This window comes from Cyprinodon tularosa, unplaced genomic scaffold, assembly GCF_016077235.1.
Source record: "Cyprinodon tularosa strain WSP-4 unplaced genomic scaffold, ASM1607723v1 ctg17, whole genome shotgun sequence".
Lineage (NCBI taxonomy): Eukaryota > Metazoa > Chordata > Actinopteri > Cyprinodontiformes > Cyprinodontidae > Cyprinodon > Cyprinodon tularosa.
In genome coordinates, this window is record NW_024038531.1 from 3,814,322 (window position 1) to 3,842,072 (window position 27,751).

At 36.7% G+C, this 27,751-nt stretch overlaps 1 protein-coding gene across 10 annotated transcripts in view; it reads right to left on the reverse strand.

Moving 5' to 3' along the window:
- Nucleotides 1–27,751, reverse strand: part of ppfia2 (PTPRF interacting protein alpha 2) — a 221,955-nt gene that overhangs the window by 45,091 nt on the left and 149,113 nt on the right. For all 10 annotated transcript variants that reach the window (XM_038281341.1, XM_038281337.1, XM_038281344.1 and 7 more), the window contains 4 exons: nt 21,401–21,502; nt 15,961–16,125; nt 15,383–15,457; nt 3,219–3,329 (listed from right to left, as the gene is read on the reverse strand). In XM_038281341.1, coding sequence (XP_038137269.1) covers nt 3,219–3,329; nt 15,383–15,457; nt 15,961–16,125; nt 21,401–21,502 — 453 coding nt within the window. The remainder of the gene's footprint in view (nt 1–3,218; nt 3,330–15,382; nt 15,458–15,960; nt 16,126–21,400; nt 21,503–27,751) is intronic.

Below are 27,751 nucleotides of genomic sequence, written 5' to 3' on the forward strand. Positions count from 1 at the left end.
TGCATTTACCACAACATTCTCCAGAGGGGAACGTGTGGCTGAGGGGAGATCGCAAAGTTTCCAAAGGTTTCCACACAGCCACCGCTGAGTTCTTCACCCGATTAAACCAGTCAGTCCTTTAAGAAAAATATTCAACCCTGAGGGATGAATCTTAACGAGATAGGTGACCATTGCTGGTGTTGAGAAAATGGTGCGTTCTATTATAATTTCCTGCTTCTAGAACCTCTAGTAGCCCCTGAAAGGCTGACCTTATGCCACAAACATAAAGACCTCATTCAAAAGGTCAAAGCAGGAGAGTTTAACTGCTGTTGATGAGAGTAGCATCAGTTTTGCATGCAGAAGTGGGCTACCATCCTGTGGAACCAACTTTTCTAACTTGTAATACCGACTTAGGAGTGTTTCGTGCTGAAATGTATGATTTTGAAGTAGGAAAATTTAATTTCTGAGGACAAATTTACAACATTCTATAACTCCAAAGTAAATATGTCAAAGGGTTTGGCAGCATTTGATCAAACTGGCAGAAATGAAATGATGCGTGGGTGGAAAGTGTGTAAAAGTACATGAATAGGTTGTAATTTCACTTTTATGTACTTCATTATTTCCGATTAAAGCTTATTTTATTATTTACTAAATGATTTAGAAAAAACTACAATAAAGATGGAGAGTTTAAGCCTTCCCTGCCCTTGACCTCGATCCCCCGCCGTCACATTAAGGCCACAGCCTTGTCTAGCCAACATCACAGGACAGGCTGTCACTCTCAGCTAATAGTGTTTGCAGCAGAGTCTCTGTCAGTCCTTGTGACTGCAGTGACGGGGAATGACTAAACCTCTGCATCACTGCAAGGTTACAACTTTGACTTCACTGTATCGTATGACAAACACGCACCCAAACATTAACATGCAGAAAACAGCCTGCATTTATATTCCTTCCTTTTATCTCTACAAAACAGAGAAGATGATAGCAGTCTGCTCATTACCTCATGCCTCAGCATGCATGCTCTTCATCTCTGCTCTTCACACCCACCCAATACCAACTCCTCCCCCGAGCTGCAGTCTGTGAGAGACCGGCCAGGTAATAGAATTTCCATTGATCTGCCAGAGTATCCAGCTGGCTGGCTGCATGTAAATATTTCCCAGCATCAGATATAAGGTTTGGAATTCTGATGCCAAAGATATGAAACAGAATTCTTAGGGTGAGGAGAACCGATATGCAGCGACAAGTTTTTAAATTAATACTCCAGATTTTAAATGCTCAGGTTTAAGATTTTCCAAATCCTAAAAAACGTCCCCCAAAAAAATTTAACAGAAGAAAAGTTTTTATCATGAAGTATTTATTGTGCAATTAAGAGTTAATCCAGCTTGATTGGTCTAAGATGATTTTAACAATGAAACCGTTCGTCAGGCTAAGTGGTGCGACACAAACAACCTGCAGCTGAACACCGAAAAGACCAAGGAAATCAGGGAGGAACGCTGACCCACATCCACCCTTTCACATCAAGGGGATGGCAGTGGAGCGTGTGGACAGCTTTAAGTTCCTGGGAGTTCACATCTCCAAGGACCTGACCTGGATGAACCAGCTGTTCCAAACTCATCAAGAAGGTGCACCAGAGACTCTTCTTCACGAGGACCCTGAGGAAGAACCATCTGTCCCCAGAGATCCTCACAAACTTCTACCGCTGCACCATGGAGAGCATCCTCCATGGTGCTCTGCCTCGTAGCGCACGGCTTTGCAGAGGGTGATGAAAACTGCCCAGTGCATTGCTGGAGCACCGCTCCCTGCCATCAAGGACATCACACACACAACAACCCACTGATCCAACATCACTTACACGCACTTCTAAACTATAGCTGTATATAATCTGTAAATCTTTTATCTGCTATTATCTATCGATATTTGTCCTGCATTATAAACCCACTAATATATTTTATCCATATCCTGACTTTCCTGTCTAATCTGTATATAGCTTCCATATGTATTTACTTTACAGCCTCTCTGTTTATATGTACAATTTATAGTCAATACATAGATAGTTTCTGTACATATGTAATGTAAATACATATTTATATCCTCTATAGCACGTCTGGATAAATGCAAACTGCATTTCATGCTTTGTACTTGTGACAGTTTAAAGACAATAAAGTTGAATTCTATTCTATTCTTAAAGTTTTTCTTCTGTTTATTTTGAGGGTTACAATTGGATTTGGAAAAATCCAAAGAAATCTCTTTATATTCTGAAATAGAAAATATTTTTGTGGCTGTGCTCTGAATTTCTCCATTGATTACAATAATTTCTGGATTATTATTACATTTAAACAGAACAGAGCCTATAAGCGGCCTGGGTTTCTACATACAGGAGGAAAGCGCTTTTGTTTAGGCCTTTCAAGATTATCATATTGTCAAACACATTACAATTTTATTCCAAAATAATTTAAAAGAGGTTTAACCTGTGGCTTTAACAGTAGATGCTATCCAAGGACAACAGGACCTTTTCACGTAGATCTCTGGGAAACATGCATCTGGACACAGGTCATTATGGCGCTGCATTAGATTAATAGAGATTGTCATCGTTTGATCCGCTGAAGGAAATTCCAAGAAATTGCTTGTTTTGATTCGTGCATATCTGCACAAACTCCGGTTTCATTTTACATTCAGTCTGAATGGTGAGCTGGAAAGGATCTGAAGGCTCTCAGACAGAGACGTGTTCTCCTCTATCATGACAAAATCTGATGTTGAAGGATGCTATTAAAATAATAAAATATTAAACATTTGGCAAGACGATCAGACGTGTTGCATTTTAGGTTTGGTTTATGATTTCTACAGTGTCAATTCTTCTCTGTTTTGAATATTCCAAATTCAAATTAGGCGGCAAACAGACTTTTGTCTCTGAAGTAATAATGAAATATGAGTAAGTCAGTCAAATCAGTTTAGAAAGAAAAATATAGGTAAGTTTTATATCCATGCTGGTTGAATTTTCCCTCTACAACTTCATGGTTAGATGATTGACAGCTCAAACCTCCGAGGCTTCATCTACGCTGGAGCAAAGATTCACCTACTCAGGAAAATCTCATTACTTTAATTCTCCCTTAAATTTGTGATTTTTTTTCTTCCAATAGTTAATTTTTATGAATTTTTAAATATTTGAGGTATGACCAGTTCAATTGTGAAGCATTTTTTCCCCAGTGAGTGAAGGCAGGATCCTTAAAGATGCTGATGCTCACCTTGCCGTGAATCTTTTGTTGAGCTTCACTTCCCTCCAGTAGGTCATCTCCTCCTTCACCAGATGCAACTTTCCTCTGAAGGTGAGCATTTTGCTCTCGTAAGGCCACAATCTGTAGAATCATTAAAAAAACACATGAAATATTAGCTAGAAATGTTTATTAATCATAGAGCCAAAGCTTAATAATATTTAAAATGATTTCCCATTGATTTTTTTGTTTTTTTTTTATCAATCAGCTAATCCTTTAGTAGCAGCACTTCTAAAACACAGCATGCGACTGCAGAGGAATTAAAAAAAAACATTCAAAATAAAGCTGAACTTAAGAATCAAAGTAACTGATCTTTAGCAGTGTAATAATATTTACATTCATTTCTGCACTGACACAATGTTCATCTTTAAGGGACACCGACCTGAAGCTGAGAAGATTCTTTATCTTTCAAACAAAATCCCTAAAAATGATTTAAAAAAATTCTTTAATTAGACTCACACTGCTTCCATCTTGAATAACCTTAGATCTTTGAAGAGAGAGATGAAGGAAAAGCCCAACAAAAAGTCACATTCTCTCCTTTACATAGGTCTATAATCTTCTAAACTGTGTAAAGTGGCACAATAAAAAATAAAAACTGATAAAAGTATTTTTTGTTACAATAATTTTGGTGATAATTTTTGTTTTGTCTGTTAATGATGGTAATATAAGACTACACATTGAAGGACAGTCCTCTCAGGGTAAACTAGCAAAGCCTCTACTAAGGAGGAGGAGCTGCGTTAGTCATGAAATTGATTGCAGCTGGATTTTTGTGGCTCATCACAACTTTTGTCTTTCAAGCTTATAGTGGATTGCACTCCTTCAAATTCTTTAATCACCGCATGCTTTGCACATTAAAGGAAACTTCTGCAAGTTGTTTTATTAGAAGAACATAAGAAAAAAGGCAAAACTTTAGTTAAAAAGTTAATCTGATTTTACTTGCTCACTGGTAGAACATGCATCATTGCCAAACAGGAGAAAGGAAATTTCAAAAACATTTCAAACGATAAAACACCCTTTTAGACTCAGAAAGACTGACTGAAAAAGAAAGGAAACTGAACAGAGGATGGAATAAATGGTTGAAAGAAAAAAAGAAGTATCAAGGGTTGAGAAAAGGACTGAATGAAAGAAGGAAAGAAAGGAACAAAGGACAAATTATTTTCCTTACTTTTCTAAACTGCATAGAAACCCATTTTTCTGATCATTACCTGCCTGTTTACGCTTAATGAGGCATAAACACTGACTTTTAAAAAAATGTACAATGGAAAAATTTTTTTTATTTAATTAAGCAGGTGTCTTATTCCTTTGCCAAAGGAATTAGACAATTCAAATTTAAAATGAGAAGAAAAAAAAAACTATAGTCTTATTTCAAGTACATAATATCCAATTATTTTAAGGGTAAACATGCTCATTCCATTTGCTAATCATCTTATTGTTCTACTCAAATTAAGGGTAAACACACTTATCTTAATAAATCTTTACTGATTTTTCAGAATGTTTTTGCAGTGCACCTCACTCTGATTATATATAAAGGTTTCTAAAGAATTACGGGTCCCGCTGGTGTATAATTTTTTTGAGGTTTTTGTGTGTTATGCCTTTTTATACTCCGTTATCTATAAACAAACTCCACGAGTGTAACCCAGGAAGTGATGGACTAAGCAGGTCAGCAACTCCGAGCGAGTTTCTAAAAATAATTTTAAAAAGTCTAAAGTCAAGGTTAAATACATAAATAAAAAAAAAAGCTATTCCATGTCTCTATAGTGTAAAAACTGTCAATTTATATTGATTAATAAATTCATTAAAATAAACAGAATGAGGGGTTGGGGTTCTGTTACAACTAAAATCCAGACGATTACACAACAACGTACTTAATATTTAAATTTTTCTCAATTTCAATGAAAAGGTTTCAATCTATGTCTTTCTTATGATTGAGTTAATCAAAATGTTTCTCACCTTGATCTTCCTGTTTGCACTTGTTGGGAATGGGAATTTCTTTTTATGATCTGATTGGAGGGTCTGAATTTAGGAGTTAAATGGTTTAAATTGGTTTATTTTATTAATATTGGTTCATGGTTTTGAACCACGCTGACAGTCGGATTCTGTTAAGTAGCCGTGTTGATTATCACCTATTGCCAGCAGGTGGCGCACACATCTGTTTATGCTTGCTTATTCAGACCAGTGCTGGAATTCTATTAAGCCTCAAATATGCTGATCAAAACGATATCAGGACGGATGCCTGCTATATACAGGTGATGGTCATAAAATTAGAATATCATGAAAAAGTAGATTGATTTCAGTAATTCCATTTAAAAAGTGAAACTTGTATATTATATTCATACATTACATACAAACTCATATATTTCAGATGTTTATTTTGTTTAATTTTGATGAATACAAATGACAACAAATGAAAATCTCAAATTCATCATATCAGAAAATTAGAATATTACTGAAGACCAATAAAAACAAAGGATTCATAGAAATGTTGGCCAACTGAAAAGTATGAACATGAAAAGTATGAGCATGTACAGCACTCAGTATTTAGTTGGGCCTCCTTTGGCCTGTATTACTGCAGCAATGCGGCGTGGCATGGAGTCGATCAGTCTGTGGCACTGCTCAGGTGTTATGATAGCCCAGGTTGCTCTAATAGTGGCTTTTAGCTCTTCTGAATTGTTGGGTCTGGTGTATTGCATCTTCTTCTTCACAATACCCCATAGATTTTCTATGGGGTTAAGGTCAGGAGAGTTTGCTGGCCAATTAAGAACAGGGATACCATGGTCCTTCAACCAGGTACTGGTAGCTTTGGCACTGTGTGCAGGTGCCAAGTCCTGTTGGAAAATGAAATCTGCATCTCCAAAAAGTTGGTCAGCTGCAGGAAGCATGAAGTGCTCTAAAACTTCCTGGTATGTGGCTGCGTTGACCCTGGACCTCAGAAAACACAATGGACCAACACCAGCAGATGACATGGCACCCCAAACCATCACTGACTGTGGAAACTTTACACTGGACTTCAAGCAACGTGGATGAAGTGCCTCTCTTCTTTTCCTCCAGACTCTGGGACCTTGATTTCCAAAGGAAATGCAAAATTTACTTTCATCAGAGAACATGACTTTGGACCACTCACCAGCAGTCCAGTCCTGTTTCTCTTTAGCCCAGGCAAGACGCTTCTGACGCTGTCTGTGGTTCAAGAGTGGCTTGACACAAGGAATGCGACAGCAGAAACCCATGTCTTTCATACGTCTGTGTGTGGTGGTTCTTGAAGCACTCACTCCAGCTGCAGTCCACTCTTTGTGAATCTCCCCCACATTTTTGAATGGGTTTTGTTTCACAATCCTCTCCAGGGTGCGGTTATCTCTCTTGCTTGTACACTTTTTTCGACCACATCTTTCCCTTCCCTTCGCCTCTCTATTAATGTGCTTGGACACTGAGCTCTGTGAACAGCCAGCCTCTTTAGCGATGACCTTTTGTGTCTTGCCCTCCTTGTGCAAGGTGTCGATGGTCGTCTTTTGGACAACTGTCAAGTCAGCAGTCTTCCCCATGATTGTGTAGCCTATAGAACTAGACTGAAAGACCATTTAAAGGCTTTTGCAGGTGGTTTGAGTTAATTAGCTGATTAGAGTGTGGCACCAGGGGCCATCAATTTTGAACCTTTTCACAATATTCTAATTTTCTGATATGATGAATTTGAGATTTTCATTTGTTGTCATTTGTAATCATCAAAATTAAACAAAATAAACATCTGAAATATATGAGTTTGTATGTAATGTATGAATATAATATACAAGTTTCACTTTTTAAATGGAATTACTGAAATCAATCTACTTTTTCATGATATTCTAATTTTATGACCAGCACCTGTATAACCTGGTTTTATCATCATAGAATGGTTTTTGGTGTTTTTGGATGGCCATATAACGTGACCATGCCTCTTCAAACACCAAGAATCCTCCTTAAAGTAAAGATCACAAAAAGCTCATTTCATTTAGCTCTAATCCCTCTGCAAGCAAAGAAGCATGACTAAAAAAAGTCATGTACCGTTAGTAGGTTAATGCTGCATCCAGCTGGGTCTGTCCTCTCAGTCCTCTGAAGCTTTTAACAGCCTTTAATCTTAACTCTTTCTTTGAGGATTTCCCAGCAGCACTAATATTTCATTTTAAATGCAGCATAATATTGCGTAACAGGGCTGCACTCATACATGTACTAAAGAAACAAGGTCAGGTTTTGCAGCTAAGTTATGTCTTTTAAATTGGATATGAGTGAAGCAAACAGGGCAACCAGATAATCAATAAAACAGATGTCATTATAAAAGACGGGTTTATATGATCCAGCTGAAAGTCAGCTTCAGCTTCCTCCCACCGATTCTGATGTGTAAATAAGGGTTTAGAGCGTCCCTTTAGCTTTAAAACACCACAGAGTATTTCTGCTCATTAATTTTAATGAGGGTAGAGCCACGTCTCTGTACCTCTCCCTCACTATCACTGAGAATGTCTGTAATTTCTCCACCTCAGAGATCAAACGCCAACACCACCCCTGACATAAAAGCAAAACAAAAAATAAAGGGAGAGCTGCACATACATCTCCAGCTCAAAAATTACAGAAATGAGTTAAAATCAAAAGGGTGCCTTTCATTTCTTTTTGATGTTGTTGATCCATCTCCCTTCAGAGGATAACATCTGATGAAAAGGGAGGAAATGGGGAGAAAGAAAAAAGGTATTTTTATTACACTACAGTATGATTTTCTTGTCTGTCTTTAAAAAAACTTTTATGTCAGGTTATTAGAAATGTCCGAGGAAGTGTGATGAAGGAAAAATCAAAATATCACAAGGAGTGTTGGGTGAATTTAAGGGGCTGCAAGGCATTGAGAGTATTTGGCGTAGTCTACCTACAATCAGTTACAATTCAGAAAACTAAAAACAATAAAATGGATCCTTCTCTTTTACAAAAGTTTACAAAGATTTGTTCTCTGAATTACTGCAGTAACAGAGTAAATCAATCATTCTGCATTTATGGATGGACCCTCATGTTTAAATGTTGTTAATGACAAACCTACAGTAAGCTTCTACATACAACTGTTTTAATAAGTAGTTCATCATCACCTTGTTGAATATAATCTGACCACCAGGTGAAGGTAATGAAACAAACTGCCATGAAGATGCAGAAAAAAAACAGAAAACAGACAGAAAAAGCTTTGGTCATGCCAGGATCTATTTGTTTGATGGTTTGATGAATGGTTGAACCTTAGCTTAGAATGAAAAACTAAAGGAATTAATTTAACGTTGAATTATCAATAAAAAAAAAATTCAAATTAACCACTAAAGAAGACTTAATCAGACTTAATTTTTAGTTTTTATGGCACTAGTGACTCGTTTTTTCATCAGTAGGCTGACATAGGAAAGTGGGTTTGAGAGAGGGGGAGAGAAATTGGGGAAAGGACCACAGGCCGGATTCAAACCTGGGTCACCCAGGTGGAGGACTAAGGCCTCCGTACATGGGTAGTGCGCACACTGAGTGACCTGCACGCCCCACTATTCAGATCTTTTAATGTAAACAACACTTTCCAGATTTTATGACTTCAAATAGGTTAAATCCACTGCAGCAGTTACCAATCGTTGGCTCTCAGGCATCATTACGACTGCAGGTCAGGCTGTTTAAAGTAAGTGGAAAAAACTCATATCTAACTTATTCCAAGTCAAATGAACTCACATTCATTTATGGTTGAATCCAACTAATATCTGACTCCAGTGGGAACGACCAAGATGGATTAGATATATCTTTGACGTCACTTTCCATTGCATTCGTCTCAACCCCAGAAACGCTAGCGGTGAATGAACCAGAAGGAGGAAAAGAACACACACTCTCACTGTTGGGAGACAGCGAGACACTAGAGCTCGTTCATAAACAGAGATAAAACTTCACTAAGGCTGAACTAAAAGGCTGATAGGAATCATCTGGATGTGAGACGACGTTTGGACTGTAAAATCTAATCCAATGTTTCACACTGGAGTGAAATATAGAAAAACATAATGGGAACCACAATCCATGTACATGTAGGCAATTTGATTGAATGAGAAATCCAAAATCAGAAAACGAACCATTTCCTGATTTTCAAATAAAATGAAAAAATTAGTAAAAACAAAAAAGCAGCCAATTTTTGTTGCTTTGTTTTGAGATCCCAAATTGGAAACAAAAAAAACATGGCTTCGTAATCCGTTTTTTTAATTCCAAACTGGAAAACGAAAATTTAAAGAAAGAAATTTAGTCTTCCTTTCCTCCTGATTCAGCTCCCCCTCCCCACTCTGTTATGTTTTGGTAGTGATCAGAGTACTGGCATAGAGAGACTTTGCACCATTTATTTTGTCACAACTACTGTATTTATATTATATTTATATTATATTGTATTTTATTCCCAGTTTATTGACTTTATTGTCAATAAACAAATACACAACTACCCAAATAAAAGCTACAAAGATCCAATGGGCTGCCTCAAGGCTCATGCACTACTTCCTGGTCCGGAGCTGTTAGCTGGTGTGTGGACGTCGTGGTCATTTACGTTTTTGGTCGTAGAGCAGATTTTCTGTCAAAGTGTCATATCTACAGTAATAATAATGAGGAGGAAGATTTATGGGGAGTGTCCAGTGATGCGACTTTGTGAATATTTTTTAGTATTGTACCATGTCCATAGGGTTTTTTTTTTATATATATATTTTTGGCTTCCCGATTTTGGTTTTGAAAACAAACCAATAAACAACTCTATATTTTTTTTTTTTTTTTTTCATTTTTTATTTTATTTGGAAATCAGGAAAGAGATTTTTAATTTATTCCGAATGACATGACAGAAAAAAATGTTTTTTATTTTGCATCTCCCAACAGATTTTTTATTTTTTTTCCCCCATTTCAAAGCAAAAATCGAATGGCCAGTCTGTACACAGACCAACCACACACAAAAAAGTAAAGATTCAAGTAAAAAAAAATCAGATATGAGGATTAAAACCTGCAGTGGAAACATTAAAACCTTAAAACCCCTACAGTATACATTGTAAGCTTTAATGCAAATGTTTTCTCAGTCCTGCGCATCACAACAAACCTACGGAGCCCCTCTGATGACATGGTCAAAAAAAATGTTTAATTGTGGCCACGAAGTAGTATTTTATAGCGCACGAAGTAGTATTTCGCGGCCACGCAATAAGTATAACGTGCGCAGGAAATACTACTTCGTGGCCACGCAATAACTTTAACGTGCGCACGAAATACTACTTCGTGGCCACGCAATAAGTTTAATGTGCGCACAAAATACTTATTAATAATATCAATAAATCCGCCCCTGTTTTCAGGCTTATGTTAACTGTAATTACTTATCTTGGACAGGCTGCTATGTAAACGGGCCTTTAGTCCTTCGTGTAGCTATGCTGCGGTTGTTTACACTACGCCTTTTCCACCTAAAATAGCATCTTAGCAACAAATGTCACGTGACTGGCGGAGACCGACTGGGTAAGCAAATCGAGCGCGCCTTAGACCTTAGAGAAGGCGCGCTCGATTTGCTTACCCAGTTGTCCAGGAATGATATTAATATTATTAATAAGTATTTTGTGCGCACATTAAACTTATTGCGTGGCCACGAAGTAGTATTTCGTGCGCACGATAAACTTATTGCGTGGCCACGAAATACTACTTCGTGGCCACAATTAAAATTTTTTTTTGACCATGTCATCAGAGGGGCTCCGTACAAACCAACTAGTCAGTAAGGAGCATTTTTATCCAGCGTTTATGGATGCTATTTTCTTAAAGGTTAAAGATGAGAATTAACATTTTTTCCAGCTTTTTTATTTATTTATTTATTTTTTTAAATCAAGACATCAAAACTACATCAAGACAAAATGTATTCTAGAGCAATGCAGGGGAATCCAAATCCCTATCGCTAAGTGTCTGTCCATTAGTGAACAATAAAAATTCCTTTACAGGTCTTTGCAATGGATACTTTAACATTTTTCTTAAAAAAGTCGTAAAAAGGATTTTGCAGCAGTCAAAGCTTTAAAGGAAAAGTCCGGTCATATTCAGAATTCAAACTTTTGAAAATACTTCAAATATGAAATTATTACATACTGTTCAATAAATGTTGAGTGTTTTTTATTAAGAGTAATTTCATTTGAACAAGTTTTACAGGAGGCATCCATGTTTGTCAAAAAAACACTACTGCCACCTACTGGTTTGTGACGTCACGGTGCGGTATCGGCTGTTGATCAAGTCCCAGTGCTGTATCTGGTGTTTGTCATAACGCGCTATTATCCAAGTCATCTTGAAAACATTCTTTGAATGTTTGAAACAAAATATTGTTTGAAATTTTTTACTGATTAAGGGTTAACTTCAAATCATTAAATCATCACAAACTTATTAGTTTTAGGTATAGATAATGATCCATTGATTATTCATTGCCGACCAGACCTCTCCTTTAAGGCTCATTTTATTTATGTTCAGTGTAAAGGAGATCCTGTTGGCTTAGTGGGAAGAATAAAGTGTAAAATCTTTCATGAATGAAAGTTTTTCCATCAGAGCACAATGTTTCTGATTAATCAGTCCATCGTGATATGGAGAAACCAAAGGACCATCACTTTGTCTCTGTTTGTCTATTGCATGCTGGCATCCTCTGAAAATATATAGTATTCATTTAATTATTATTAAACTTATTTTCCAACAATTTATCCATGAATATATTCCAACATATTCACTAAAATATGTTTCGATACCAGCAAATTAAAATCCCTTGTAATAATCAGTGTGTGGCCACTTAAGCACCTGTGACTGTGCAAGGTCAAAGGGTCCTGATTTCATCAGGGGCGGCAGTTTTGTGAAAATGCCTGCAGGGAAAAGGGACTCATACAAGACCTCTATCTAAAATTAATTACCAGTTTGCTTGCTCACGTTTCCCTGGAGCCTCTGAAGTGAGACATTTCTATTCAGTAACGCCGGTTAAGCGTCTGTCTGCCGTCTCAAGGTTCCATCACTCATCTGACCACAGCTGGTGTATGTTGTTAACCGTATATAAGGGATAGCCTCATGGATGTAATGCACAGCCATTCTAGCCTTGGCTCAATGGTGTGAGAATTTCCAATAGTGCTACCTTTCCTACTAACATGTCTGTCAGTTGCTCGACGGCTCAGTTTAAAAGCAGCTTTCTTCCAGCAGTTGTCAAAAAAAAAAAAAAAAATGGAAACTAGAGACTTGTCAAATGATTTGAAGCTTTTTCTGCAAAGTAGCCCATTCTCTTCTCTCCAATCTGTATTTCTGGTTTCCATACTTTTTCAGCTTTGATCAAATACACACCTCAGGACTCAACATGCATTTCTAAACAAAGCATCGCCGTTCTCAGGATCTTTTCCAATTTAAATTCTCCCTTTTGTTTCCACAGAGGATGTGGCAGTCACAAAGAGTCTGAGCCTTCTTTCTTTACCCATTACTGCATACTGGCTTGCATACTGTGGCAGTTTTGGAAGATTAAATCAATCTGCAGCCTGAAAGCAGGGCTGCAGGTGTGGGGAATGAAGGTTCATCACTGAGCTTGGTTTTAACAGTCTTAGTTCAGAAGTCTTTATAAAGAGATATATAGTGAAAAAAACACGGTCCCTACAGATTTCTTCTGTGTTGGAATTTTATTTATCGGATAAACATAAAACTGTGATTTCAAAACAATCCCCCTTTTTAAATCCCAAATATTTCAGTGCATACTGAGCTTTAACTTTTTTTTTTAGAAAACTAAAATTGATTTTACAATCCAAACCCAAGCATGATTATAGAACGCTTCTGATATTAAGAAGCTGAGGAACAACGGATCGTTCCAATGAGAAGATGTAAGCCATTTGAGCTGAATCTATTTTAGCATTTTAGGGCCCTGTCACACCTTGCCGATTTAGACATTGTATGCCTGGCGTCCCCGAATCTATTTTATTCAATTTTGGGCATATACATAAGAGTATTCATAATGGGTCCAGAAATAATGTCCAACAACAGCCTAACTTATGCATAACACACAGGAGCATAATGCCCATGAAATTATGCATCAGCCAGAGTCCTGTGGGGGGCAGGAATGCGCTGGGAGGTGCCCAGCCTCCATAAAAAGATTTCTTTATGATCGCGGTATTAACCTAGTGTAGTGGGAAAAAAGTATTCAACTGTTCATCCTAGTTAAATAAACGGAGATCGATGGATTTCACTCAGTCGGCACATTTATTCATATCTTTGCAAAGATAGAACAGATCATCATACAGCCCTTATGGCACAGCATTCTGCCCTGTTCTGATCTGGGCAGCTTTCGTTCCCCCTTACTTACAACAATGGAAAGTAGTCAGAGTCAAAACAAATTACAGATACTTTGGTTAACAGTAACATTTATGAATAAACCTTGAGCAAGAATCTGATTTGTTATGGGAAGAAGCTATATCTGGTCTACAAACACCATCCTGCAGGGAATGATGTGGCCTTGAAAGTGAAACAGACTGAGTGAAAACTTTTATAGGGAGTAAATAAGATAAATTAATATATAATAGAAGAGAAATACAAATTTTCACCTAGCTGCTCTTTACCACCTGCCATAAGAAAAAGAAAAAAAGAAGGTTTGCAGTCGCAGCGTCATGGCTGCTAGGAAGTTTGTTGGTCATGTCCTTCTCGCTCACCCTATGATGCGGATGAAGTCTGGAGTAGAACTGAAAGTTTCCTCCTGTGAACCCCAAGTTACTCATAAGTTTTGGAGCTAAGCTAGACACCACTACTTATGAGTAACTAAGTCAACGATTAAATAGCTTATCAGTAACTTATGGCCCACAAATGGCATATGCTGGCATACATCGCAGTATGTCGACGTATGCCTGCGTGATCCAGCATATTTCAACGTGCTAATAACTGATACAGAACGTACCCATAACTTATCTAAGGTATGCCAACGTGTTTTGCAAGCTTTTTCGTACGTCAAGCATACGCTGTTCTAATGATGATGCAAAACACATTTTTTTGAGTTAGAATACAAAAGGCAGCACAACTCTTTTTAAAGGTCTTTCTTTTTATTTAACATGCTTATTTGGAAATTGGCGTCAACAGCAGCTTTCTATCTGAACACTGTTTTAGTAATCCCTTTAAAAACATGTTTTTACCATTATCACCACGACAGGAGCGCTTTTTAATCTTAAACTGTCCTTTTACAGTACAGAACAGATGTTATGCATTTTGAAAATTTTGCATTCAGATAAAGATTTGCTTCTATAATCAAAAATATTGCTTCTCCTCTTAAATATTTAAATCTGGTAAAACTAGTTTTTTTTTTTTACTTTTTTTTCTACAAAATGAAACATTTTGTATCAAAGTAGTTAAAACTTTTTTTTTATTTATATTAAATTGTTGTCTTTTTTAGAGCATTCATATTCCGGAACTTCTTGAAATTTTTTCCAACCTTTTAAATCAGTTTGTAGTTTTGCAATACTCGTCTGATTTTAGCAAAGCTTGGTTTCCAAGATGCTGCGTGCATAAAATGAACCTCAGGCCTCCATGAAACAGGCAGATTTATACCCGCAAAAAAAAAAAAAAATTAATTAAATATTGATGGACAATAAAATTATTTTACAATTTTTCCACAACTGCCTGGAATGGACTTTATAAGGCAATATTTCATTGAAAAGGGCTCAACAGGACTGCATGTTATACGTTTAAGATTTTAACTTTTAAAATTTTAACTAACCAATACATTTTTTTTTTCTGTTTTTGTTCTTCTGAAATCCAAATCTAATACATTAATATTTGAGGATGTGACGCTAAAATGTATGGAGTATTTAATTTTCATCCACACATCCAGGTTTGTTTTCTATCTTTATCATTTCGTCTCTTCTCACTATAATATATAATTTATGAAAATGTACAAATCCATCAAAAAGTCATAAACAAAATATAAATCCTGGCTTGTATGATGGAACAAAGTTGCTATGAATACTGAATGAAATACAATAATAGCTAAATAAATATATTCCTCGCACAAATAGTTTAAAACATGAATTAATAATGCATTAATAGCAAAAAACAAAGATTAATGAAGGTGCAACAAATTTGCATATAATTAAATATTGTGGTAACTGTCTAGTTGATATATGATTATTGTACATTACCTCCTGATTGGCTGCTGTGAGCTCCTCCTCCAAGGCAGAAACCCTCTCCAATGAAACCCGTAGTCTCTCTCTAACCTAAAAGGAAAATGGAAATAAGAACGTTTGTCTATAAATGACTACACTAAGGAAAGGCAGCAGCACGGGTCAGTTTTCTTCAACCAATTGTTTTACAGATACTTTGATCTTATTCTGAAGTTGCAGTAAGAGGCTCCGATTGCTTCTAAAATAGCTTCTGATGGAAAAAAAAATTAAAAAACTTCCTCTCATTTAATTTTTTCTTGCAATTTCACAGGAACTAATCCTGGATTAAAATTTTTTAAACTGGGTTAGAAAGTTGTATTTCGCTTGACATCAGGACTTAAGGACTGAGAGATTTTAGAGGATGAAGGAAATAGACAGAGGCTGGAAAACAAAGAGGAAAAAGGCGAAGCTCGGGACAAATTGTCTTACAGCAAAGTTATCAACAGCAATAGCTATAATAATCAGGAAGTAAAATTAAATTATAAATGTGAATATTAAATCAATGATCTCTAAAAACCCTTAACATGAAAATAATTCAACACTAGAGTCTGATTTACCTTCTCGTCGAGTGCTTTATGGTGTTCAAACAAGGACTTGAGTGCTTTGAGGACTTCGACCTCGCTGGAGACCCCTGAGGGGGACTGAGCTTGCCGCTTGACCACCGTCATTCGAAGTGATCGCTCATGTCTGGATACCAAACACTCCAGATGCTCCAGAAGTAACTGGGGAAAAAAAGCAGCACAGACACATTATTGTCTGAAAAGAGGGAGAAGCTTTACATGAATAATTGAACAGACCTTTTAAAAAGGTTTCCTCTGTTTGAATTAATAAATACCTAATTGATAAAGAAGACAATTGTTGCAAAATAACACACGTTTTTGCTCTATAGCTATTTGTAATGAAAGAGTCATGAGTAGCAGTCTATAGGTAAATGTATGCATAATGTAAAGTATAGGAAACCAAAAAAGGGGGTGCACAGATTGACGAGATGTGAAACAGCTACTGTAGCATCATGGTGCTGCAAAGACTATGAGGACATTTTGAAGAAACAATTAAGTTCAATAATTAAACTACAAATGTACATGTTTCATATTTTAAGTGGTTCTTTTCTGCAGGTTCTTCAGAAATGTAAAAAAAAAAAAATATATATATATATATATATATATATATATATATATATATATATATATATATATATATCTTAGGCTGTGAAATGGGAAACTATAAGATTATATAAAATGAAATACTGGCTGAATTTAACTGATTGGACCAAAAGATCAGGGTGAACCTGACCTCTGATGATGAGTCCTTTCGGCTGCTCTTTTATTCAGGACTCACCGCAGCAAGTCATTACACCTTCCCCTTTCTGACGCAACGGGGATTAAAACCAGAGTCCCCTGATATTAAATTCAAAGACCTGATTCACTACAGTATCTGACCAAAAGAAAGATTAGGTAAAGGTTAAAGAGCTTTTCATGAGCAAACGTGGGTAATCTAGTGATTCTATTTCCAGGTGGACTTATAATGGAGACAAAAACAAACTCAAAATTAGTTGAATATAATATAAGCTGGATCAAGCCTTAAAGAAAACCACAACTCCATGTCGGCAGGGAAAACATCTGACTGATGCGTTGCGTTTTACAACAGCAATTCAGAACAACCGGGTCAAAATTACCTGCAAAAACCGGCATGTATCTGGGAAGATTTTGACTTTTTGTGTTTGTTTTTTCTTTCCCCCAGTGAACAACAAAATAAAGAAAAAGAATTGGACAAAGAGTAGATGAGGACAGATTTCAACATCAAATAAGCCCAGGAATATTATCATTGTATTCAGCTTTGGAGCTTAGAGAGCCAATATTTATTGCAGAGGGCTGCAGTTTTGAATTCACACAGGGATGCATCCTGACTATTGTACAGCACACTGCATCAACAGTGCAGTACAGTAACATACTTTCTAATAAATCATTAAAGCAAAAACTCCTGCTCTAACACATACAGTAGCGTATAGTTTAAAAGTGCAACCAATGATACTTTACTATTTAAAAAAAAACATCAAAGAAACTATTTCCCAGGGTGCATTTGGTGAAAGTTTTACGAATTCCTACAAGAGAGACAGTTCTGTGAAATAGGCCTAAAAAATGCAACGCTCTGCTGCTTCTTTATCTAGTCTAAATTTCTAAGAACATGCACTCATCTACTCCGTATTCGTGCAACGTCAACAGAACAAAAACAAAGCTTAAATGAATTAAAAGGTGTTTACGCTCTGCTTCTTTTTGAAATAAAGATGAATTCTTCAGAAAATGAAGAACATTATGGAAAACGATGAGCTTCCTCTTTAAAACGACAGCAGAGAGTCTTCAGTCAAAGGCTTTTTCAGAAGATCCGTCCTGCCTACAGCCAACAACGTCTACAACATTTAGTTTCCCTTAGGGAGTAATAAAGTATTTCTGAATTTTCAATTGAATTTGAAAACAGAGTCCAATCCCGTCAATATTTAAACTAGTTGCTTTATCAGTGGAAACCCTTCATGTCTTCCGACCCACTTGAGACCATCTGGAAGTGCATGTTGTTCAGTTGGGACACTTATCCCTAATAGTCAATAAAGTTTACTCGTCTCCACAGACAACAGAACAGCCCCTCGGTCCATTGCCTGCCTCCACACGCTTTGGAAAACTTAATTATGAAATGTAAAAACACCTTCAGTGACACAACTGAGCTTAATTAAAGCTTGCTTCAAAATGGCTCTGTGGAGAGTAAGGAGCGATAATTAAGGGACTGTGAAAATGACGTTTTCTGTTTCTTTGCACCTCTTTTCTTGATTTCTCAGTAAGTTGTGCTAAAATAGCCCGCCTTTAGCAGCACAGAAATGTGAAAACTAAATCCACACTTAATCGGTGCAGAGAAGTAACTGGCCTTATCTGGGAACACCAGCGTGTGCTTAAAGCTTTAAAAAGAAGAATTTTCTTTCAGCTGAAGGAGCTCATTTTTGCCTCCACAATATTTTGCCCTTTTTATGTTTTTTAGTTAGATTTCCCCTAAAGATATTATAGCTAGTGCTCTCAACATATTAGCATCTCTTACTTTTACTGTTGAGAATTACATGAAGAGCCTTAATCTTAAACACAGCTGTCCGAGGTTAAAATCCCTCCCTGGAGACCTTTGCTCCATGTCTTCCCAATTTTAAAAGAAGGAAAACAAAAAAACATCAGGTAGATGGGAAATACCAAATGATGTCTCAAATAAAAATGTCTGTCAGGGCTCTGCACTGCCAATACAATTAGCCATTTATTTACATTGTTTGGAAGTGTTAATGAACTATTAATAGTGTTGTGCCGATCCCATTTTTTGGCCCAGATACCGATACCCGATACCTGGCTGTAGCCTCATGAGACCATCCTGATCTCGCGAACTTTCAAGATTTCACTCGCTAATCAGTCTGGAGACTCTCTGTTGAAGAAAATTTAGAGCCGTTTACCAGACGAACGTCCAATCAGCGTTGGCTTTGAGGCGGGTTGAGGTGTGACGCAACAAGAAGCGCGACAGTTCAGTCTAAAGAACTTACAAACTCATCATCTCTTCATTCATTCCTCCAATAAGAATTTTCTTTTAAAGTTATGAGATGTGCTCTAGAATCTCACAACTTCTTCCTGGTCTGTTGAAGCACCAATAGTCTGCATCCAATTATTTAATTAATTGCTCTTAGTTTTTGTATTATATACGAACTATGCTCTAATTTCTAGTTACTGAGCAGAGCGGAGCGCTGACGGACTATGTGGAATCTGGGGGTAAAGGAGGACAAATACACGTCCGGCTGAATGCGGCGCAGGACGCCGGACAGTGCAATGAAAATCCGGACTTTCGGCCCTAAAGCCAGACATCTGGCCACCCTACTTCCAACTCCTGTTCTTTCCCAGTCGCCATACCCACACAATTCTCCACAACAACTGATTTTTTTCTGCTACACCCGGCTACACTGCTTCGCTTCTTCTTCTTGTTTACTACTGGTGGTTGGCTTTGGTCGCAGTACCGCCACCTTCTGCTCTGGAGTGTAAACGCTTTGCCTATGAGAAAAAGGAGCGGCGCATGAACCGAACGAAACACACGCGAATCGAACCGAGACAGTCGAACCGAACGGTATGCACGGTTTTCATAAACCGTTACATCCCTAGCTGATACCAATATCATACTGATACCTTCTGTTTGAAATTGATGTGTGTGTGTGTGTGTGTGTGTGTGTGTGTGTGTGTGTGTGTGTGTGTGTGTGTGTGTGTGTGTGTGTGTGTGTGTGTGTGTGTGTGTGTGTGTGTGTGTGTATACTACTTGGATGTAATATAATTGCCATCATGGCTTTGTCAAGCTGCTGCCTACCTTTGTGAAGCAGGAAAAAGGCTAATACAAATTGAATCCAGTAGAACTTTTTACCAGGAACCGGTGACAATAGTTGAATAAACTTCTGGCTCTCAAAATGGTATCAGTGCTCTATTTGTTGGTACTTGCCGATACCACCATTTTAGTGCTGGATCGGGGCCCCGCCCGATACTGGTATCAGTATAGGTGCAATTATTAACCACTATGTCTGCAAACTGAGTATTTTGCAACTACTTTTTTTAAGACAAAACCAATAGAGGAATGTCAAACATACAGATTTGGTTTTTTTTATATATATATTTCAACATTGTTGTTTCAGAGGAAACTGAGCTGAAAGCACATTGTTTCTCTCTTTGCTTTAATAGATAGTCTATTTTCATTTCCTACTGCTAGTAAACTAGAGCCCCAGTTAGCCTACCGCTAATCCTACATGATCTCCAATTAGTAATGTATGAAACCACCAATTTCCTTTCCGATCTGGTAAAGAGTAAAATACAGGCTGGTATCCTGATCGGGTACCAATACTTTTTTTTATACAAACACACCTGATTAGTTTGTTCTAAATGTGCAAAATACTTGAAGTTCCTTGAAATACGGATTTGCTATAACCAAAAATAAACAACTATTGTGCAAAATTGTTAGCACCAACATGTTTAAATATTAATTAAACAGGTACAGCAAATTGGACTGGTTTTAAATAACCATGCATACATTCCATTATTCTTTAAACATCTATAATATTTAACAGAATTTGTAGTTTACTTTACTTAATTTAAATAACTTTTTCACTTTTTCATTATTTATTTCAATCAAGATTAATGACCACAGTAATACACGTTACCTTAAGCTGAATTCATGCATCTATTTGTTTTTTTGCTACTTCTTTCATAACCACTTTTAGTAATATGAACACCTCCAACGGCTCCAGTGCTCGGTGCCATTTAAAGCTTTCTGTGCACCTGGATTGTTTCTGCCTGAAGCGCCGACAAACTCCCCCAGATACACCTCTCTTGCCCCAACTGCTGCATCACTAATACGATGCTCTTTTCGGTCCCCTTCATCATCATCATGTTCTGCATTGTGCAGAACATGAGGTGTTTAATAACTTCTCACTGTTCTCCCATAAATATCACAGGTTGTGTGTCGGCTATTTGGGGAGCTAAAATAATTCTTCACATCTTCTTTTATGATCTGCCACTTTGTTGTGTTTACGCTTGACAGGGAGTGACTGAGCAGCAGCAGCACAATGTACTTGGAAATAACCACCTTCTCAGTTACCTGTTAATTACCACTATGTCTAGTTTCTAATATGTTACACAAATTGAGCAACTGCAGTCTCTGCCTACAGCTTTCTGCTGTATTACACTTTTAGAGAAAGCTCAACTGAGTTACTGTTCCCGTTTTCATGTTCCAGTTGCTCATTTCTTCTGCTTTTCATAGATTTAGTTCAGTGATTCACATTAATATTTAAAATGTGTCTCTTTTAAAATGGGACCCTGTGGCCTACTGAGATTTACCCGTACAGACAAAAAGTTGGAATAAAAGAATCTATTGTCTCTATTCCAAGTGAAGTAGTTTTATAAATAATGTAAATCTATAGGTTTGACAGAAGATCGAAGCTTTAGTTACCCTGGTGTTGTTCCTCTCAGCTTTGAGCTCAGAGATCTCCTCCTCCTTCTCCAGCAGCTGCTCCCTGCAGGCGTTCAGCTCCTTGGTCAGCGCAGCAAACTCCTGCAGAACCACAAAGAAAAAAGGAGGCGGCAGGTCAGGATCAGAGTCAATCCAACAGCAAGCTGGTAATGCTGAGTTGGAATCAGCACCGTCTTTGTTTCAAACTGATTAAAAGCTGTTTAACAAGAGTACTTTTTAAAGTACTTTACATAGATACGACTCACTCTGCATTTGATTTCGACAAAAAGAGCAAAACTTTGTCCCCCTACTCAACTGATTCACGCAGAAGCTAACTTGCAAACCAGAATGCAATTCCCAAAATTCGAGACAACCACAACGAAAGCCATGAAGGAGAAAACTAAAAATAACAACAACAGAAATAAAAGCCCACATATTGTGTTTGCAGAGGGAACTCGTCTCTTCTGTTGCTAATCTCGGTAAGAGTTGAGGAGGCAGTTGAGAGAAACCCTCATTATGATTTTTCTAACAACTTCCTCCAGCTCCTCAGGAAGCCTAGAATTACTTTTCACTTAAAGGCTGAGAGGCATCATTCCTTCAGGCTACTGCTGGCTCACAAGAAGGGAATCATTAAAGATTTAGATTCACACTTGGAGAATTCCTAAAGAAAATGTTTAAACTCAGTAATTCTGTGTATGAAAAAAAAAATACACGCTACGTACAAAGACTTTGCTCTTTGAACTCGTCTTGTTTTTCTTATTTGTGTTAAAATATTTTAAGTTACCCTTATGTGGCTTCTCATCTTATTTTGTTTGTGTTGTAATCTTCACTACTTCCGAGTTTGAACAAAATTTAGCAGAATTGAGAGCATCTCTTTCTGTAGATAAGCAGCGATATATATTTAGTCTTAAGCACATGAAATTTAGCAATATGTATAAATTCATTAATTTTAACATGTTTTGGGGTTTTATTTTCAAAGGGACAAAAATCCTCTTCTAGATTTAATTCAGACCAACAAGAAAATTGTTTAAAAAGTATTAAAATTCTATAGATTTCATACAATGAAAATAAAATGAAACAGTTTTTTTTTGCATTTCCTTAATCATATTTAGTTACTTTAAAAGAATTGTTTCATGTTAGCAGGGTAGGACATAAAACAGTTGAGTTAAACTAAATATGATTAAGTAAATGCCAAAAGTGGTTGCAGAATTTTCTTTAGTATATGAATGATAAATAGGTTTAATTTAGACAATATAATTCAAAGATAAGCAGCAACACATGGATGAGGAGGTACGGTTCCTCCCAGAGCTGCAGCTAAGCAGTGAGTCACCAGCTGAACCAATGGTGACAAAACCCATAGGTTGTCCTTTATAAGTGGGTCGTCGCCCCCCTCCCACCTTTTTAAGTTGTTGTCTGCCCCTACCAAATCTATGAATATGGCATAACAGCACGTTTAGCTCAATAATACATAGAAAAAAAATTACAAACATTATAACTAATTTTTTAAGTAATTATTTATTTAATTACTCACTATAATTGAAATGCATTATTGCATTTGCATACATTCTATATTCCTTCACACATCCAAAGACATGGAGAAACATTTAAAGCAAACCAAGATGTGATCTAACCAGACAGACATGATGTTTAGGTGAAATAGAAACTATCCTAAAGGTAAACTTTGAAAATGTTTTACTTGAACAACAGGCTGAGAATGTCATGTTAGTAACTTCCAGCTGCTTTAATTAAACCATTTCTTGGCTCACAAATGGAGTAAAGGCAATTTCAAAATAACATTTTATAGAATACTTGCTTTTTGAATATTTGCTTTTCACAGAAAGTAAATATATTAATCTTGATCTGGTTGAACTGTAAAGTGCCTTGAGATGACATGTGTTGTGAATTTGGCGCTATATAAATAAACTGAATTGAATTGAATTAATCTCTAATATGTGGGGGCTGCACTGCACAAGACACGGACAGGTAAGGGTGGTGGAGAAGGTGCAGAGGATTGTGGACTCTGTTTATGCTGCAAGAGTTCAGAAAAAGACTAGAATCCTCCCCCTGCAGGCAGAAAATAAACAACCCTGCTTAAACTCTCATAAACCTCCAGCCAGTTTCAGAGACTCTTTCAGCACAAGCGTCACTTCATGTAAATACCTCTTCCTGTATCCCATGTACAGAACATATGTTTTCTTGCTGTTACATTACGAAGTCTGTTCTAAGAATGCTTGTTTTCCATTTTTATACAAGTGTCTTTAAATGATGTCTGTTAATGTGCATTTTGAGCAAAAGTTTCAGCAAAGAGTAACAAAGAGTCTTGATTTTGATTCTTTAAGTTTTAGTTATATAAGATTTCAGGAATTCAACTGTAATATCATAAAAAAGAGGAAGAAAATTTCTTGTGTTCCCATAATTATCATTTCACATGGATGTTCAGATCAATTAACTTTTTTGTGTGGTACATGGTTATTTGGTTGTTTGAAGTATTTTCTCAATTGATTTATCTATTACTATTTTTATTATTTATTAATTGTCTGAAATAAATTCCTTTCATTCATTCATCCGTAGTTCAGGCCATACCTGCCCTATAATTAGTCTGAGGAAACATACAGAAAAGAAAAAGAAACCTGCTTGAAAGAGCTGAATAAAGTTATTTATTTTTTCAAAAGTTGTCTTTCTATAATGCATAATTAAAGAAATAGCTTATTTTAACATTGCATTGGCATAAGTACCTATAGTGCTTTATTCACACTTGGAAATGTGTTGGTGTGTTTGGAAATTTTGGTGAAATATCTAATTCCTAAAACCTAGAAGAGAAGAAGAGGCCTCATCATGTGTGCCCAAAACTTTACAATAAATGTTGTTTATTTCAGTCCTAACAGCACAAAGCTAGAGAAGATATTCAGTTCCATTGCTTCCCCAGCAACTGAAACAAAACCAGGCCACAGTGAATACTGTACAGACTATCAACAGCAATGCAAAGCCCATTCTCCTCAATGCACTGAAGTTAGGGGTCAAACTGTACGGACAAAGAAGCTCATTATTGTCACTGTAAGTGCCTGCTCAGTTAGTGTCGAGTTTATGGTGGAGAAAGCTAAGGTCAACCAGGATCAGAGCTGTAACCATAGCAACAGGGGATGGGGGCAAAACGTGTTGGCGTGGTAACCAAGTCATCTCTATCGGGAGCTGACCTACAATTCACGCACAAAACACAATGAACAATATTTAAGATACTGTAGAGCATTTTGAATTTATTATACAAGCATAAAACCAATTTCCTGTTTATATACAGTTTTTATAACCTTATTTAAGATCGCAGAGATGATCTTTATGCTTTTCTAAACTATCCTGAAAAATGCCTTCATTCAAATTAATCCAGTGTTACACAGTACTTTTATGATCTGTCTGTATTTGCCCGTGTTGTAAATGCGTGCAGCAAGTCAGGCACAAAAGAAGCTTAGTGCTCATAAATCTCCCTCTCACAGGAGAACAGCTAATCAAAGTAACCTCCTCTTAAGAAAAAGCCCCTTTGCAAATTTGCAACTTTGCTTTAGTGCTTGTCAGACCACAATATCCCTCTGCTAGAGCTCCAATAACGATACATTTGGAAGCATCAGACAGCAGTAAAATCTCTCTGCAGCTAAACATTAAAACAGTCATCTTAGAACAATCTCTGTCAGGGCGAGGTTAAATAAAAAAGTTCTGACCTAAGGGGAGATGAAATGTTTTGACTCCTGCTTTTCCCTCAGAGGCTGCCCTGTCAGGATGTTTGACAGATTAAATACTCCACTGAAAATCATTTTACAAAGCAATTTGGTTTCTAGACAGTTCCATTTGAAAAATCTACAGAGTTTTAAAAAGCCATCAAACCATAGCATCTATACTTTCTGGTGTCCTACCAGAATGGATAAAAAATATCATTAATAAAAGATGTGTAATTACACGATAGATGTAAACAAAGTTATAAAAAGTTTAAACCATTTTGAAAAATAAATAATTCTTTGAAATTTGTGGTTCATTTCCACTAAAAGTGATTTAACTTTGCCAAATATCTGGGAGGAAAATACAACCTGCAGGTTTTAATCCCAGGAACCAATCCAATAACCTACAGGAACATCTATTGGTTTCATGCTAATTCTCCAAGAACCAAAACTGACTGTGCATAAGTTGCTAATACTCATGGAAAATGTAATCATAAAGCCTTTTTTGAAGGTATTTAATTCCAATATCTAAAGAAAAAAAAAGCTGAATGGGTTTAGCTTTCCTTTAGGCCAGTCTCTCAGTTTTTCCACCCAAGGCCTGTCTCTTTTCCCCAGTTCTCATTACCTGTGCAGAGTGCACAGCACTGCAATATGTCAGGTAATATATGTGCAAGAATAGTGTCTGACAGCTGAACTCTAAATGAATCGGTGGCCAAGGCTTCCTCTCAGAGTGAGCGACGGATGACCTAAATTACCACAGTGGATAGTTGTTTTTCCTACTGGAAAGTGGGCTTTGCCTCTGCAGGAGAGCCAGGCTTCCAAGCTAAAGAGAAACCCTGTCAACCTTGCATCTTTCTAAGGAGTGCAGAGGTGGTAGTTGTGACTGACAGCATGCTGATTCACTAAGTGAATCTCAGAAAGCATGTCAGCCAAGCAATGATGATTCTGCCGTTTTTTAACAGTCAATCCTCAGAAGCGTTTGAACAGAAATAGCTATTAAGTAAACATTAACAAAGCTGAGCTCAGAGTGAAACACATGAAGATGATTGACAAGCAATTTAGAAAACAACCCATCCCAAGGAACTGTAAAAGTAATTCTGACTTTAAAAAAACCCCAACAACTACTTTCTTGGAAAGTAAAGAAATAGACGGCCTATATTGGTGCTTTTCCGACATTGCATGAGCATCAGAGGGTTTACAACACATTTTAATTTTTAATCAAGTGGGATGTTTACAATCTGAGACTAGAAGAAAGAGAGAAAACATGGCTGGTTATAAATAAAGAATGAGAAGAGCATGCTGCTATCAATACCACCTCCCCCAGAAAACAAATGTGTACACATGCTGGATAGATGCTGTGCTAAAGTGGATGAAATATCGATAAGATCACGTTACATAAATACTCACATGCTGTAAGTGAAAACCTAGAGCTGTCTAATTACCCCTCAGGGTGTTCATAAGGGCCACTGCAAAACTAAAGAAAAAACAAAACAAAAAACATGTTTTTTGTTTTTTCAAATAGGTGGTTTTCAGGTTTGTCCCTACAAATGGACATCAAAATCTGAATATTGTGAAAAGCACTAATTTCATTTTCAAACTCATATCAGACAGTAAAACATTTTTATGAGACATTAAACAGAGGGAAACGTTTCAAGCCTTCGTTTCAAACAATTTTGATGATTATCACGTACGAATAATAAAAACCTGCATTGTTGGATCTGGTTTCTTTTTTTTTTTTTTTTCATTTTTAACAAAACGCCATAGATTCTCTGTATGGTTATGGTCAGGGCATTTTGGTAGCTAATTAAGCCTTTGGCAGCAAAGCTGGCTCTTCGGTTCTTTGGTGACCAACACGACACTGCACCTTTGCACCCCGTCCCCCTACTGCTGAGCTTGCACCCTTCCCAATAAGCAACTCTACAATTATTCCATTGTTATTCATTTTTTATCTAAAATGTTTACACAAAATCTTTTAAAGACAATATAGAATAGACTAGACTAGAATAGAAAATCCCTTTATTTTCCCACAATGGGGAAATTCTGGTGTTAACAGCAGCAAAAAAGATTATAGAGAAAAAGAAATATGTATATATATTAGGGATGCACGATATTGGGATTTTGGCCGATATCCGATATGCCGATATTTTAAAACTCATGTAGCCGATAACCGATATCGATACCGATGTTAAAGCTGGACAAAAATAAGTAGTCATTGAAAATAGCAGTTTTGTTATCCATTTCTGACACTTTGAAAAATAATATACTCAAATATATTTTCATATGCTGATATCAAATAGATTTTTAAAAACGCGGTATCAATCTATTTTACTTTCAAAATCTCGTGAAATTTCATCGTTCTGTTACAAACTCTCGTGATATTTTGCTAATTCTTGTGAGATTTTGTTAGTAAAATAGATCGATACCGCGTCAATATATCAACATAAAAATATGACAAAATTTCGTGAATTTTCGGGGGATTTCGTAGCATAACGATGACTTATAGCAATATTTCATTAGTAAAAGAGATTGATATGGTGTTTTTAAATGGCAATATATCAGCATACGAAGATATTGTGATATTTTAATGTATCAATATTTTTTCCCTCGTCTTTAGAAGTTTTTAAGTCTGTAAAAAGAAGTTTTTGAG